At 38.5% G+C, this 12614-nt stretch overlaps 1 protein-coding gene across 2 annotated transcripts; it reads right to left on the reverse strand.

Annotated features, from left to right (window-relative positions):
- Positions 1–3396: 3396 nt before the first annotated feature.
- Positions 3397–11199, reverse strand: ESM1 (endothelial cell specific molecule 1). 2 transcript variants are annotated; one of them, XM_003265921.3, is made up of 3 exons: positions 10829–11199; positions 7537–7686; positions 3397–4968 (listed from the first exon to the last, which is right to left on the reverse strand). In XM_003265921.3, exons 1-3 carry the CDS (start codon positions 11127–11129, stop codon positions 4865–4867), a joined length of 555 nt encoding a protein of 184 aa, XP_003265969.2. In that variant the 5' UTR covers positions 11130–11199; the 3' UTR covers positions 3397–4864. The 2 variants fall into 2 exon arrangements, with proteins under 2 accessions (XP_003265969.2, XP_003265970.2); XM_003265922.3 differs by lacking the exon at positions 7537–7686.
- Between the last annotated feature and the right edge of the window lie 1415 nt (positions 11200–12614).

The following is a 12614-nucleotide window of genomic DNA, read 5'->3' on the forward strand; positions in this document are numbered from 1 at the left end:
GAAAGTCTCTATCTTCATTTCTGACTGATGGTCCTGACCTTAGAATGGTGTCTGTCTAACCATGGGGGTGGAGCTTTGGGGTGAACAGAAAGAAACTCCCTTTGTAACTCCATTTTCTCTCTGATTGCAGACTAAACCTTTGTCCTTCCCAGACAACCTTCTGAAAAAGTGCTCACCTCCCATGCAGCATTCACACCCTTGTCTGGCTTTCACCCAATCTCCCCATGGACACTGCTCCACTGTGGTCACAAGGGACTACCTGAGGACTCTGGTTCTGCCTTTTCTCTCCATGACACATGACACCATTCACTCTTCTTGAATGTCTTGTTTTCTATGAGACTATATCACTTCATTACTTCCCAAGTCTCTGGTTCTTCTACTTCCACTCTCCTTCTGTGTTCTTCCTCTATTTGTCCCCACAGAGTTCCCACAGTTTAGCTTAAAGTTTCTCTGACTTCTCAGCAGCTTAAACAGTTAAGAATCTTCAAACAGGCCAGACATAGTGGTTCATGCCTGCAATCCCAGTGATTTGGGAGATCGAGGCAAGAGGATCATTTGAAGCCAAGCATTCAAGACTAGCCTGGGCAACATAATAAGACCCCGTCTCTAGAAAAAAAATTTTTTTTAATCAGCTGGGTGTGGTGGTGTGTGCCTGTAGTCCTAGCTACTCAGGAGGCTGACGGGGAAGGATCACTTGAACTCAGGAGTTTGAAGTTAGCATGAGCTATTATTGTGCCACTGCACTCCAGCCTGGGCAACAGAGCAAGATGCTGCCTCCTCCTCTAAAATAAGAGTTGTCAAAAAAAATAAGTATACCAGCTAGTTATGATACATTGCAATGCATTCTTTCATAAGGCCAACAATGATTAGTTTTGATCACCCCTTAGTTTATCTCCTTTCTAGACAAATCTAGATTTTCTTATATCTCAAAATATAAATCGCTAGACCAGCAGCATCTGCACCACCTGAGAACTTGTTAAAATGGGAAATGCTTGGACCCCACCTCAAACCTACTGAATCAGCAATATGTGTTTCAACAGGGCTTTCAGGTGACTCTGATGCATGATAAAGTTTGAGAACCACTACCCTATGTCAGGCACCCTTTTAATGGTAGCTCTTAGTTTAATGACTAGGATAACTGATGGGCAATCAGAAATAATCACTTCTCCCTCTAAATTTCTCTGTGGTGTTGAATGACATCTATAGATTCATTACTCCTAAGGAGACCGGGATGAAAGAGGGAATAAAATGCAGGATACAAAGGCAGTCCTCCCAAATTGCCTTTCACAGGAAATGACAACCTGGTCTGACTATGAGAATTACCTTACCCTTTTTGCTACCACTGGTGATATCCCCAATGCCTGAGGAAGAAGCACTTCCTGTCTTCGTTGCTTTGAACAGCGCTATTTGTCAGATTCACTAACTGTGTAGGCCCCCAACATTTTCAATCGCCTCACAACCCAACAGGTTGGATAAGTAGCTGGGCAGACGGGGATCTGACAGGTGAAAGGGAAGGAAAGCCTGTCTTCTTCTTGAGCAGCTGCTGCTGTGGTGAAGACACAGGGCCTGTTACATGCTTTATTTATTAATTACTTCATCCATCCATCCTTTTATTCATTCACTCATCCATCCATCCCTTCATTCATTCATCCATCCTTCCACCAACCATCCCTTCAGTCATCCATTCATCCAATAGCCATCCATCCCTCTTCCCATCCATCTTTCCTACCTTCATCTATCTACCTATTCACCCATTCATTCATCCAATCATCCATTCATTCCAGAAATATTTATTATGCCTCTGCTTAGTTTCTCTCCAATATCAAATGAGATTAGGCCCATTGATCTATGGAATTTTCTTGTTTCCCAAGTGTTTTCTGGCATGGTACATTGAAGTGTGGGAAGAAAATTTCAAAACTTCTATTTATATCTCTTATCTCTTCATTTTAAAAATGTCTAGTTTGAGTGTATGTTTTATAATGAACACAATATATTAATATGATAGTGTGTATATAGTTTGAAATTACATTCTCAAAAAAATTTTGCACTAGCAAAGTATGCAGTCAGGGGTGTACAGATCCACAGATCCAAAGATTTTGGAGACCACTGCTATGAAGATTAGTTGTAAGACTACAGAGCAATTTGGGATAGACAGGTACTAGCTTTTGGGGTGAAAACCATGAAGAGCCCCCAGTACCATAAAGCTGGGCAGCTAGAAAACATGCCTGCCACTCAGAGCAAATGGGCCCACTTTCATCTGATTTTATTGCCCGTGGTTGCACAGGTGGTTACTGCAGAGCCAGAAACAAGAGGCCCGTCCTGCTCCAGTCTAGCTCTTTTTCCACACTTCCTCAAAGAAGCATTAGGACTGTGGCCCAGGCTTCAAACCAAGAGGGCAGATCTTTAAATAACCTCGCTCCCTGCCACAGTAGCCTCAAACTTTCTTGCCCACAGGTGAAAATAGAGATTTTCAGTTAATAAAAATGTAAATATCTGACATTCATGTAACTTTGTATCTCATTCACACCCAATTTCTACCATCTTACAAAATATATTAATTTGAGCAAACAGGATTTTTTCTTATATAGACTTTTTTTTAGCATTTTTATCAATTCGCCTAAAATATTTCCATAATTTGCCCACAAGGCTGAATGAACATAGACTGTTGTTGAATACGATACTCAAGCTGCAAAGCTGTAAAATACTCTCTTCTTTCATAGGTACTGAAAGGTTTGTCTTTGGCTATGTTTTCTAAAAGCAACCCCCTTCAAAAATATTAGAAAATATATGAAAATAAAATGCAAGTATTAATTATGAATGAGACCTAAACTGATAAAAGTAAAAATTGTTCGACATTTTTAGAGCTGTAATCTTCAGTAAAACAGCCAACAACTGATTGACATTTAATTATAAGGGGTTTCCTCACAGAACATGGAAGAGTGCAAAGGAGCACTCAGTAGCTGTTTAACGGCAAAGTTTCTACCATTGAAAATGTCAAAATCCAGGAAGAGAACACAAAACAAAGAAGAAAAAATGCTCTAAGTCTAGGACCTCAAGAGCCATCCAGGTAGCAAAATAGAAATGGTTATTTCAAGCCTTAGCTCTGCATCTAACTAATGTTGCCAACAGAAGAGTTTACCTTTTGTTGTTGTTTTGCAGAATGAGTTAATATATTGGGACCTACTTTTAGGAAGCTCTAAAAAATGAGTAGACCAAACATGTGAGGCAGAGAAGCAAATATCTTGACCCCCTGTTTTGATAGAAGAGGCTTATCCAGAGCAGAAAATTCTGTTGAAGAGCTTGTCCTTTAATATGAAGGAGAGTTCTTATTTATTGAATGTATCGTTAAAATAACATTTAGCAAGTTAACAAAATCACAAATCAACACAGAGAAGCTGTATCTTGTTCTTTTTTATTGAACAATAATAAACTTGTCCTTTTGAAACAAAACCTAACAGCTTATGCAGCTTTACATTCAAAGGCCTTCCCACACACATTCACAACTCTGTTGGCCAACTTGAAGAATAAAATACAGGTAAATACTGAAATAATTCTTAAATAAGTTCTTCACTTCAAATAAAACACTTCTGAGATATTTCCTAACAACATCTAGTACAACAGTCCTGTTTGTGCTAAGATTCTTTCAAATATACTCCTAAGTCCACTTATCAACCAAGTTTAAAAGAAAAAAATATGAAAATAAACTATATTTTAAAGTTGACATGTTTTCTGCTGAAAATTGATTCTTCTTTTCCAAACCTCCTAAAAACTTATTTTCTACTTTAAATTGAAAATTCACCTAAGTCACAGCACTTATGTTTAAATAAGGACCCTCTGTTGCTCATTTTTTGACATTTTTGAAATCCAGAGTGACTCTGTTTTTCTTATGCTTATTAAGGTTATTATTACTATAATTACTGATAATAAATTTATCATGCCTCAGATGTTTTGAAAACCTTATAGAGTCATAGCTTTATTCTAACCATTTTAAACAAATAATACTAGATTTCTTTCCTCAAGAGGATGATAAATATGGGTAGGGAGGATGACTTGCACTAACACATTTATTTATAAAAATATATAAATATTTACCTTCATACACACACAAACCACCAGTGGGTAAAATACTTCTTAGATTTATCTCTGAGGTGGCATACGTTAAAGCCATTTATGGAAGTGTATGTGTTTCCTCTGCCCCAGAACCGTCCTTCAGATACAGATAACCTGGGAACTACATCAGCAGCCTTTTGAAATTGCCCTCAGTTCAAAGCCGTTTGTTACTCAAATTTCCATAAGCTTCAAACATCTTACTTCCTTCAGGGGTTTTCTGGTTGTTCTATTTTGACTTTTCCCAAAGCCAAAAAAAGAAAAAAAAAAGCACAATTAAATTCTAGAGAAGCTACCTACCAAGGAAGGGTTAAATATTTTATTTCCCACTCCCACCCCCTCCCCATCTTCTCCTGCTCTTAACTCTTCATTCTGTATCCCAACATTAATGTACATCAAAGTCAAAGAACTGATTTGACTCACTGTGGTCTTCAGCTTTGCCTAGCTCCCTCTTTGGTTGACCTGTCTCCATGTAAGATTACCTAAATTGCATTTTTAGTTCTTCAGTGTTACTATACACACACATTTAACAAATCTATATGCATTCAAATATTTAACAAATACATACAAGTGTTCAGTCATATGGATGTTATGGATTGTAAGTAGCCTACTTTTTGTTTTCTGGATCCACCATGCATCACATTTGGTCTTCAAAAATTACATGTCCTTATGCTATAATCTAGAAAGTTCCTAAAATGTTGGCTGTGTGTTGAACAATCATGAAAATAGAACCTTCTCTCAGAAATCGCAGCCGGGATCAGCGTGGATTTAACCATTTCCTCATTACAGGAGACCCGGCAGCATTGTCTTTCACAACTTCTTCTCTCACAACATTGCCATCTCCAGATGCCATGTCACGCTCTGAAAGCAGACGGAATACAAATCACGTCCAAACATCTATAGCTCAAAGACAACACAGTTTTGCTATATTTTTGTTTTACATGGAATTTACAATGAAATCTTTAATCAATTTAAGATTCCACGCTAACTGTATTCACTGCTCTATATCAGTGAGCACCTCTATATACAATAGCACCCCTTGAATTACTTATCTTTGTATACCTATTATCACCTGACATTATCTTCTACATGCATTTGTCTTTTTTTCCTCTTTATTATTTCACTCCACCACTAGAATTCCAGTTTCACAAAGGTAGGGACTTTATTTTGCTCACTGCTATATCTCCAGCACTTAGGACAGTGCTTGCCACATAGTAGGCACTTAATAAATACTTACGGAATAGGCAAATGTTGTACAAACAGGTCTCAAGTTAGATTCTTACACTAACTGGTATGAAAGACAGATTAACTTTTTCTGCATCCAGAAGGCAAAAGGCAGACCAATGGGTAGAACGTTCATAAAGACACTTCTCACTCTACATATGAGAAAAGTTTGTAACATTTGAAATTTGCTAAAATGAAATTTTCTACTTCAAGGAGTAGTGAGGTGTGCTTGCCTTGGCAGTGCACATTCTGATATGGAATGCTTTAAGAAGATTAGCGTGGTCCAGAAGATGAATGTGTGTAAGTCCATGAAACATTCCAGATCTTACTCCCCCAACACCGTCCTCCACAAAAAGTTACTTGTGAATTCCCAACTTGGGAAGCTCACTGCCAAAAAAAAGAACACCAAGCGGAACAGTGGGGACAGGAAGCACATTTGACAAGAGTGCCGTAGCCAGCAGGTGGAAAGGTGGAAAGGTGGAGAAGACAAGCTCGTGCTCTGAGGGTCCTAGTGCTGGTGAAGCTTGCAGCCATTTAGCCTGCTCTCAAAGGCTGGGTCCAAACAGGTTTGTGCAGAGGTGATGTGAAGCCTGTGTCAGGAGTGAAACCCAAGCCTTCTCCTGTAAACTCCAGTGCATGAACCTGGAAGTCTCATGTAGTCTCAAAGATGCATGTAGACTACAAAGGCCCCAGGCAGCCTCTCCAAGAGGCCCTTAGGGTGTTCTGCTCTCCATCCCGAACCTGACTAAGGTTTACCAAGATCACACTAAAAATCATCTTTTGCTGGTCGCACCTTTAGCTAATGAAAGGAAATACCCTAGGTCAGAAAAGAGAGAAACTGACTGCTTTTTTCAAATATTTCTGATAAGACTCTCAATGCCTAAATTTGATGTGGAAATATTTTTGTGTAACCTATAATGTAAGTATTGTATGGGCATCACCATACTTAAAACTAATAATTCACTTAAAAGCATAATATTTCCGCTTCATTTTAACGTGTTTAGTTGACCCATACATAGAAGGAGGTAAAATTAGAAAACAAGCACCTTTGCCAAATAGTTTATATTTTATTAACTTGAAATGCAAAAGACCAAAAACAAAAACTAAGTAAAATGGACTTGAATTGTTATTTATAGTTGTGGCAGGAAAAAAGTATATAGTTTGTTGATACCAGCCATCTCTGTGACTATATGTTGGGCTTATTATATATTTATTTTTTATAATTTTAAATATAGTTTTTAATGGACAAATAATAACTGTATATATTTGGGGTACAATATGATACTTTGATATATATCTCCATTGTGGAATGATGAAATCAAACTAAATAGCATATCCATCACCTCACATACTTATTTTGTGTGATGGGAACATTTAAAATTTATTCTTTTACCAATTTTGAAATATATAAAAATTATTAATTACAGTCGCCACTCTGTGCAATGGAGGCCTAAGCTTTAGTGATGCATGTTGCTTTAAATGAGCTACTTTCAGTTTAATGGAACTCTCCTGTACTGGCCATCTATTCAACAAAATAAACAGATACGTACATAGCAACATCTCATAGGTTGTGTATTCCTCACATTCTAACAACTGTATAAGAAATACACACGGACTAACAAGCAGCACGTATTACTACAGTTTCATTCATTTCCAAAATTTCAATCACAGGTACTATTTCTTATCCTCTCCAAAATCCATAAAAACACACACTTGGAATTATTCCATTTAAATGCTTTCATTTGGTTAAAAAAAAGAAATGTTCTATATTTTCTATCTTGACTCTTAAAACTTATCCAATAAATTCCTCACAGTACTTTTTCTATGTGAAGTTGGGAGATAAATGGTTTTGTCCAGTAAATATATAAAACAGATCACTGAAGAATTTAAAGAACTTTATATATCTCAGTTGGTTATTTTTTATTACAGATTTTTGGTAATCAGTCATATTTATCCTCCTATAAGTCATATTTAAACAAGGTAAACTTTATGAGAAATTATATATAAACCTCAAAATTATTGATGGGCTCTTGGTAGGAAACAGCAACAGCAACCAAACTCAGCTACCACCCACTGTTCCCCTGAGTAAAGCAAAGGAAATAAAATCATTCCAATCCACATCTTATTCTACTCACAGATATTTTCTAAGTTATTCACACTGAAATGAGACTATTCTTCCAATGTTATACCAGAATCAGTGCTTACCTGTGAGAGAAACAAATCTGTTGGAAGACTTGGTTACTGAATATTGGAAGAAGGGGAATTTCAGGCATTTTCCCGTCCCCCTGTCACAGATGCCCGACTGGCAGTTGCAGGTCTCTCTGCAATCCATCCCGAAGGTGCCGTAGGGACAGTCTGGGGACAAAGGAAAGGTTGGAGAGGACGCTGCTTGTTGTAAATACGTCTCCATCCTAACAGCCCTGTGTGCATAGCCTTGTGATTTGAACCAACCTCATGAATCTTGACTGTAAAATAAAATCCAATTCTCCAAACCCAGGATTTGAAAGTTGAAACTTTGAGTCGTAAATATGAAATCACACATTAAGACCAGATAATGGATGCCTCGGGCTTAGTGTCGTGATGTAAAGTTAAGTTGAAGACAGCTACACAGAGCCAGTCTCCTTGGACCAGTCTTCATTCTGGTGATGTTCTGCTTATATACCAATAAATTCTCACAGATGACCTCTGTAACAGCTCAGCAAAGGTGGGAAATTGAACAGACATATATGCATCAGCTCCTCAAAGAGTTTTTAAAATGTGATGCTATCTTTGAATCTACTGTATTCACAGATAATTTACTATTTTAAGTGTATAGGAAAGGGCTTCAAACTAACCAGGGAGAGAGCTATCATCCTAGCTCACCATGAAGCAATCAATCTTCCATCTGCTCCAACCTTTATCAAGTTCCTTATTTGTCGAAATGGCATGTCATACAACTTGCCTGACTTCCTCAGTAGTTAAGAGGTCTCACTAGTAAAATCCTCTGCAAGGCTAACATGCAAGATGCTAAATGAGCAAGAAAGCTCAGGGCTTATACACCCTGAGGGTTTGTACACCAACCAAGAACCAGAAGCTTTTGGAGCTCCAGTGCTTACACTTATGCCAAAACATCCTACATTGAAATAAAGAAGACAAAGTCATTTATTTAAAATGCATAAAATTATTTAAAATGCTGTTTTTAGGATAAACAGCATTTCAGTAGACTAACCAACCTTTAAAAGCCAGCAGAATAGATATAGAATATTCTCTTGTTGTGAAAATACCTTGTAAATGTACAATCACAGGTGGGAAAAGAACAAACTGTGAGCCATCTGAGTCTCTAGCAGTCTAATACTCCACTGACTGACCAAGTAGATCATCAATGAGATATCTTTTTTTAAAGAGATCTATGAGTGCTCTTTTCAATATGGTTCAGATCACAGAGGAACCTGGTTTTGAACACGGTTCTCTTTGCTGGGAAGAAGAGATCTTAAAAAGGAATCCTGAAAAGGCCTCTTCCAGAAAAGCACACAGGATTAGGATTTGACTGTGCCTGCAGTGATATTGAAAACTAAAACTTTAGCCAAATTCCCAGAGATACTTCTAGTGTATCCCCTGATGCACTGAACAGTGCTGGGCAGATAGTAAGTGTTCATTAAATATGTGTTGGCTGCTGATTGTTAATCCGGGCAAGATGTTCACAGACATCTGAATATTTAGAAGACATTTGGATACGCAGCTGAAGTTTAGTTTTCATGTGGATGTTCTTTTAAAAAGCTGAAGAAGGGAGATGATTGCAAAATGTATTATCTCTATCTCGAGTTGCTAAGGCTCACAAAGTCTCCTATTTCCAGCAGAGAGAAAAATGCTTAAAACTAGATTCATCAGCAACCTGAAGAAAGCCAAAAAGAGCAATCTTAAATATCTTTTTAGTATCTTGATCATTCAGTAGAATACTACAGTGCTAAAGACTCCAGATGCCACACAGCTTGTTTCTCTGCCCATATGTAATGTACATTTACAATCACATGTACAAAGGCATATTATGCCAAGAGAAAAAGCAATTTACTGCATATACATGGTATATCGTAAGTATGATTGTGTTAACCACTTCCTCCCTAATTTCCTTATGTGAAGTACTGTTTTCTTGGTCAATAAGCCCCGTAATTTACAAAAGATACAGATCCTATTCAGTTGAAAGAAACATGCCTATGTGTTCACCAAACAAAATATTTTCTCAATATTCTATTTCTTATTGTATATAAACAAAAATAAACTAAGCAAAAAAAAAAAACTCTCCTAATACTTTATGAATTTGTTTTTTTAATTTTGTATGTCTTGCCAATTAAAAGATGATTAATTTATATATTATATGTCTAAGAAGTAGGAGAATTAATGAGATTAGCACAATACTGGATAAATATCATTCATAAAAAATGCATTAAATACATAAAACATAAGAATTATTTAGAAATTTCTCAGTCCTTTTTATAATTTTGAAAGCTTCCTTGTATTATACAACTGATGGATGGGGTTATAGCATGTGTTGCTTCTTAATAATAGCTGTTCATAATAAGATCATGAGATATCTATATGTAGAGTATTTTTAAATCATCATTCTTTTTATTGTAAATATTTTTAAAATGTTAAATATTTTAAACTAGTTACTATGTTTAAAATAAATTCTACAAATACACTATTTTAACTTATTTATTTAACTATTTATTTAACTATTTTATTTAACTTATACACTATTTTATTTAATACTTAACTACATTATTTAGCTAAAATTTCAACCTGACAAAGTTTTTCTTTAAGTGTACAAGTGGTCAACCTCATTCTTTACAGACTTCCAGTTTTTATTTTTCTCTGTTGTTATTTTTCCTTGTCTTAACACCATCTGCTATTTTTCCAGATGACCAAAACCTTTATAAAGTCAGATGAGGTTTGTTTTATGCTTCAGGGGACCCTCTTTGAAGAATGAGTTATTTTGTTAGATGACTTAAGCTCACTCTATTCCATAAAGTGCATTTGTGTTTATCAGAAATATTTGATCTTGAGAGTGGCCCTCCATCCTGTGGACCCTTTCAAGATCAAAGAATCACTAAATCTGGGGGCTAGAAACCATTCCAAGAGGTTATCTAGTGCAGACCTTTGTAACTGCTGCCTCGCAGAGGAGAGAGCACCTAAGCCATCCTTAACAGATTACCTGTCAAGTTTCTAAAGTTTTCCAGAAAAGGCGCCAACACAATCTTCCATTGCAACTTTCTTTTTGCGATCTCCTAAGGCAACGAGTAAAATGCCACACTTCTTTCTGTGCCTTCCTGCACACTGGTTTCAGTTGCTACTTGCAGCTCTCCTTCTGTCTCTACCCATGACAATACCTGTGTGGTGCCTTGTCAAGAATCCACCTGCCTTTTCCCTCTTACTCTTGAGGAGCAAAGCCACCTCACCTCCCAAGCTGGCTAAAAGCTCTCAGCATGCCCCGGGAGGGGAGAGGTAAGGGGTCACTCTTTACCTTTGCAGATACCAAACTCTTCACCAAAAGGATCCTCCCCATTAGAGGGCTGACACCTCAGCCCCGGGCCACACTTCATGCCATCCATGCCTGAGACTGTGCGGTAGCAAGTTTCTCCCCGCCCTGCAGCGCACACCCGGCAGCAGCCACAGTCGTCGAGCACTGTCCTCTTGCAGCGCGGGCTGCTTTTGCACTCACTGCTGTCACAGTGTTGAGGGCAATCCACCGCATAATTGTTGCTCCAGGCGGCCACCAGGTGTGCAGGCACGAGGAGCGTGGTCAGCAGCAAGACGCTCTTCATGTTTCCCAGCTGCCTCCGGCTCGGCTCCCCAGTCTTGGTCTTTGCTGGTGGGAAGCAGCCGTCCAAACTGGTAGCTGAGCCTCTGCCTACACGTTTATGAGTTTTATACACTGGGTTGCCCGCATGCTTTCCCGTCATCAATTTCCTCAACCCAGCAGCAGCGCTGTCCTCCTGCCAGGCTCTCTTGTTTTGGTTTATGAAATCCAGGATGAAGGCTGGATTAACACGCTGCTGCCATCCAGGAATTGAAAAGCCCAAGCTGATGTCATCTGTTATGTTTAGATGGATGTTTTGCCTGAGGACTGAAAAACTCACTCACATCCGTCTCAAGGGCTCAAGGACGTCTGTGAAGGAGGGATAAAGAAGGTCGCACACCCTCCTTCAGGACGGGAATTGTTCTGACCCTGGCATATCACTTGAGGTGTAGCTTTGTCTCAGAGCCTCTGTAGTCAAGAGGAAAATGATATCAACATGAATCATCAGGACTGAAGAAGCTTCTTCAAAAAAAAATAATAAACATTTGGTATTTCCCCTCAACAAATAGCTATGAGATCATTTGAAAGAAGAAAGGGTTATATTGTGTCTTTTCAATACTTAGAAGAAAGAAAATATTTTGATAGGGATATTTTTTAAGACCCTCTCTTCCTTCCTCTCACCCCTCTCCTCAAATGTTATTTCTAAAGCAATTCATGTCACATATATCTAAGTCTATTGTGGATGTAGCTGTGCTTCCAGTACAATGCGGAACTGCCTCTGAGAATTTCTTTTAAAATCAATACAAAAAGCCACAAGAGAGGTAACATCCTTTCAGCACTGCTTCTGGGTTACTCAATTCTGGAAAAACTTATCAGTTGGGCTTTTGATCCAAAACTTCCTCAGGGGAAGGCTCATCCATCAGTAAGTCTGCTTGTCCAATGATGGAGCCTACCCAGAGCCCTTCCCCTCACCTCCTGGCATCTATCAGAGCCCTCACTAAAAACTGCCAACTACGGCAGCCAGCCCAAGGCAACAAGTGGCTCAGCAGGAAAATCAGAACACAGCCCCCAAGAGGCAAGTCACAGGGAAGGCAAACATTACCCCTCAGGAAACAAGCTCTGCATGCTACAGAGGGTCACCGTGCCTAGGTCCCTCTGGGAAAACAGAGTAGCCCTCTTCAAATATCAACTGTGCCAGGGTCTTATTAAGTAAGGTTAAAGAGGAGAGAGGGGCGTTCTTACACCAACCATATGCCGAATTCCATGCCCCCACCTCACTTGTCAAAAGAGATATAGACTCACTGTCACTTAGTAAATAACAACCCAGTAAAGTGGGTAATTCTCGGTCTGTCACAAATGAGCTGTGAGAAATTCACAGGATTTCTCTTGGCCTCAGCTTCCTCTTTTGAGAATTGATGGTGTTAGGCTACCTGACCTCTAAAATTCTTGTTTCCCATAGAAGATGAGGCAGAGCGGGCATTGGATATAACTTGAAGATCGGCTTTTGCAA

Source organism: Nomascus leucogenys, chromosome 18 (assembly GCF_006542625.1).
Source record: "Nomascus leucogenys isolate Asia chromosome 18, Asia_NLE_v1, whole genome shotgun sequence".
In the NCBI taxonomy this organism is placed as follows: Eukaryota; Metazoa; Chordata; class Mammalia; order Primates; family Hylobatidae; genus Nomascus; species Nomascus leucogenys.

Excerpts from the sequence above, each read along its gene's own strand:
- ESM1 (XM_003265921.3), bottom strand. The coding sequence starts at position 11,129 with ATGAAGAGCGTCTTGCTGCTGACCACGCTCCTCGTGCCTGCACACCTG. Across the intron at positions 7,687-10,828 it reads AGAGTTTGGTATCTGCAAAG|ACTGTCCCTACGGCACCTTC; the intron begins GTAAAGAGTGAC and ends CTTTGTCCCCAG. Across the intron at positions 4,969-7,536 it reads CAGATTTGTTTCTCTCACAG|AGCGTGACATGGCATCTGGA; the intron begins GTAAGCACTGAT and ends GTCTGCTTTCAG.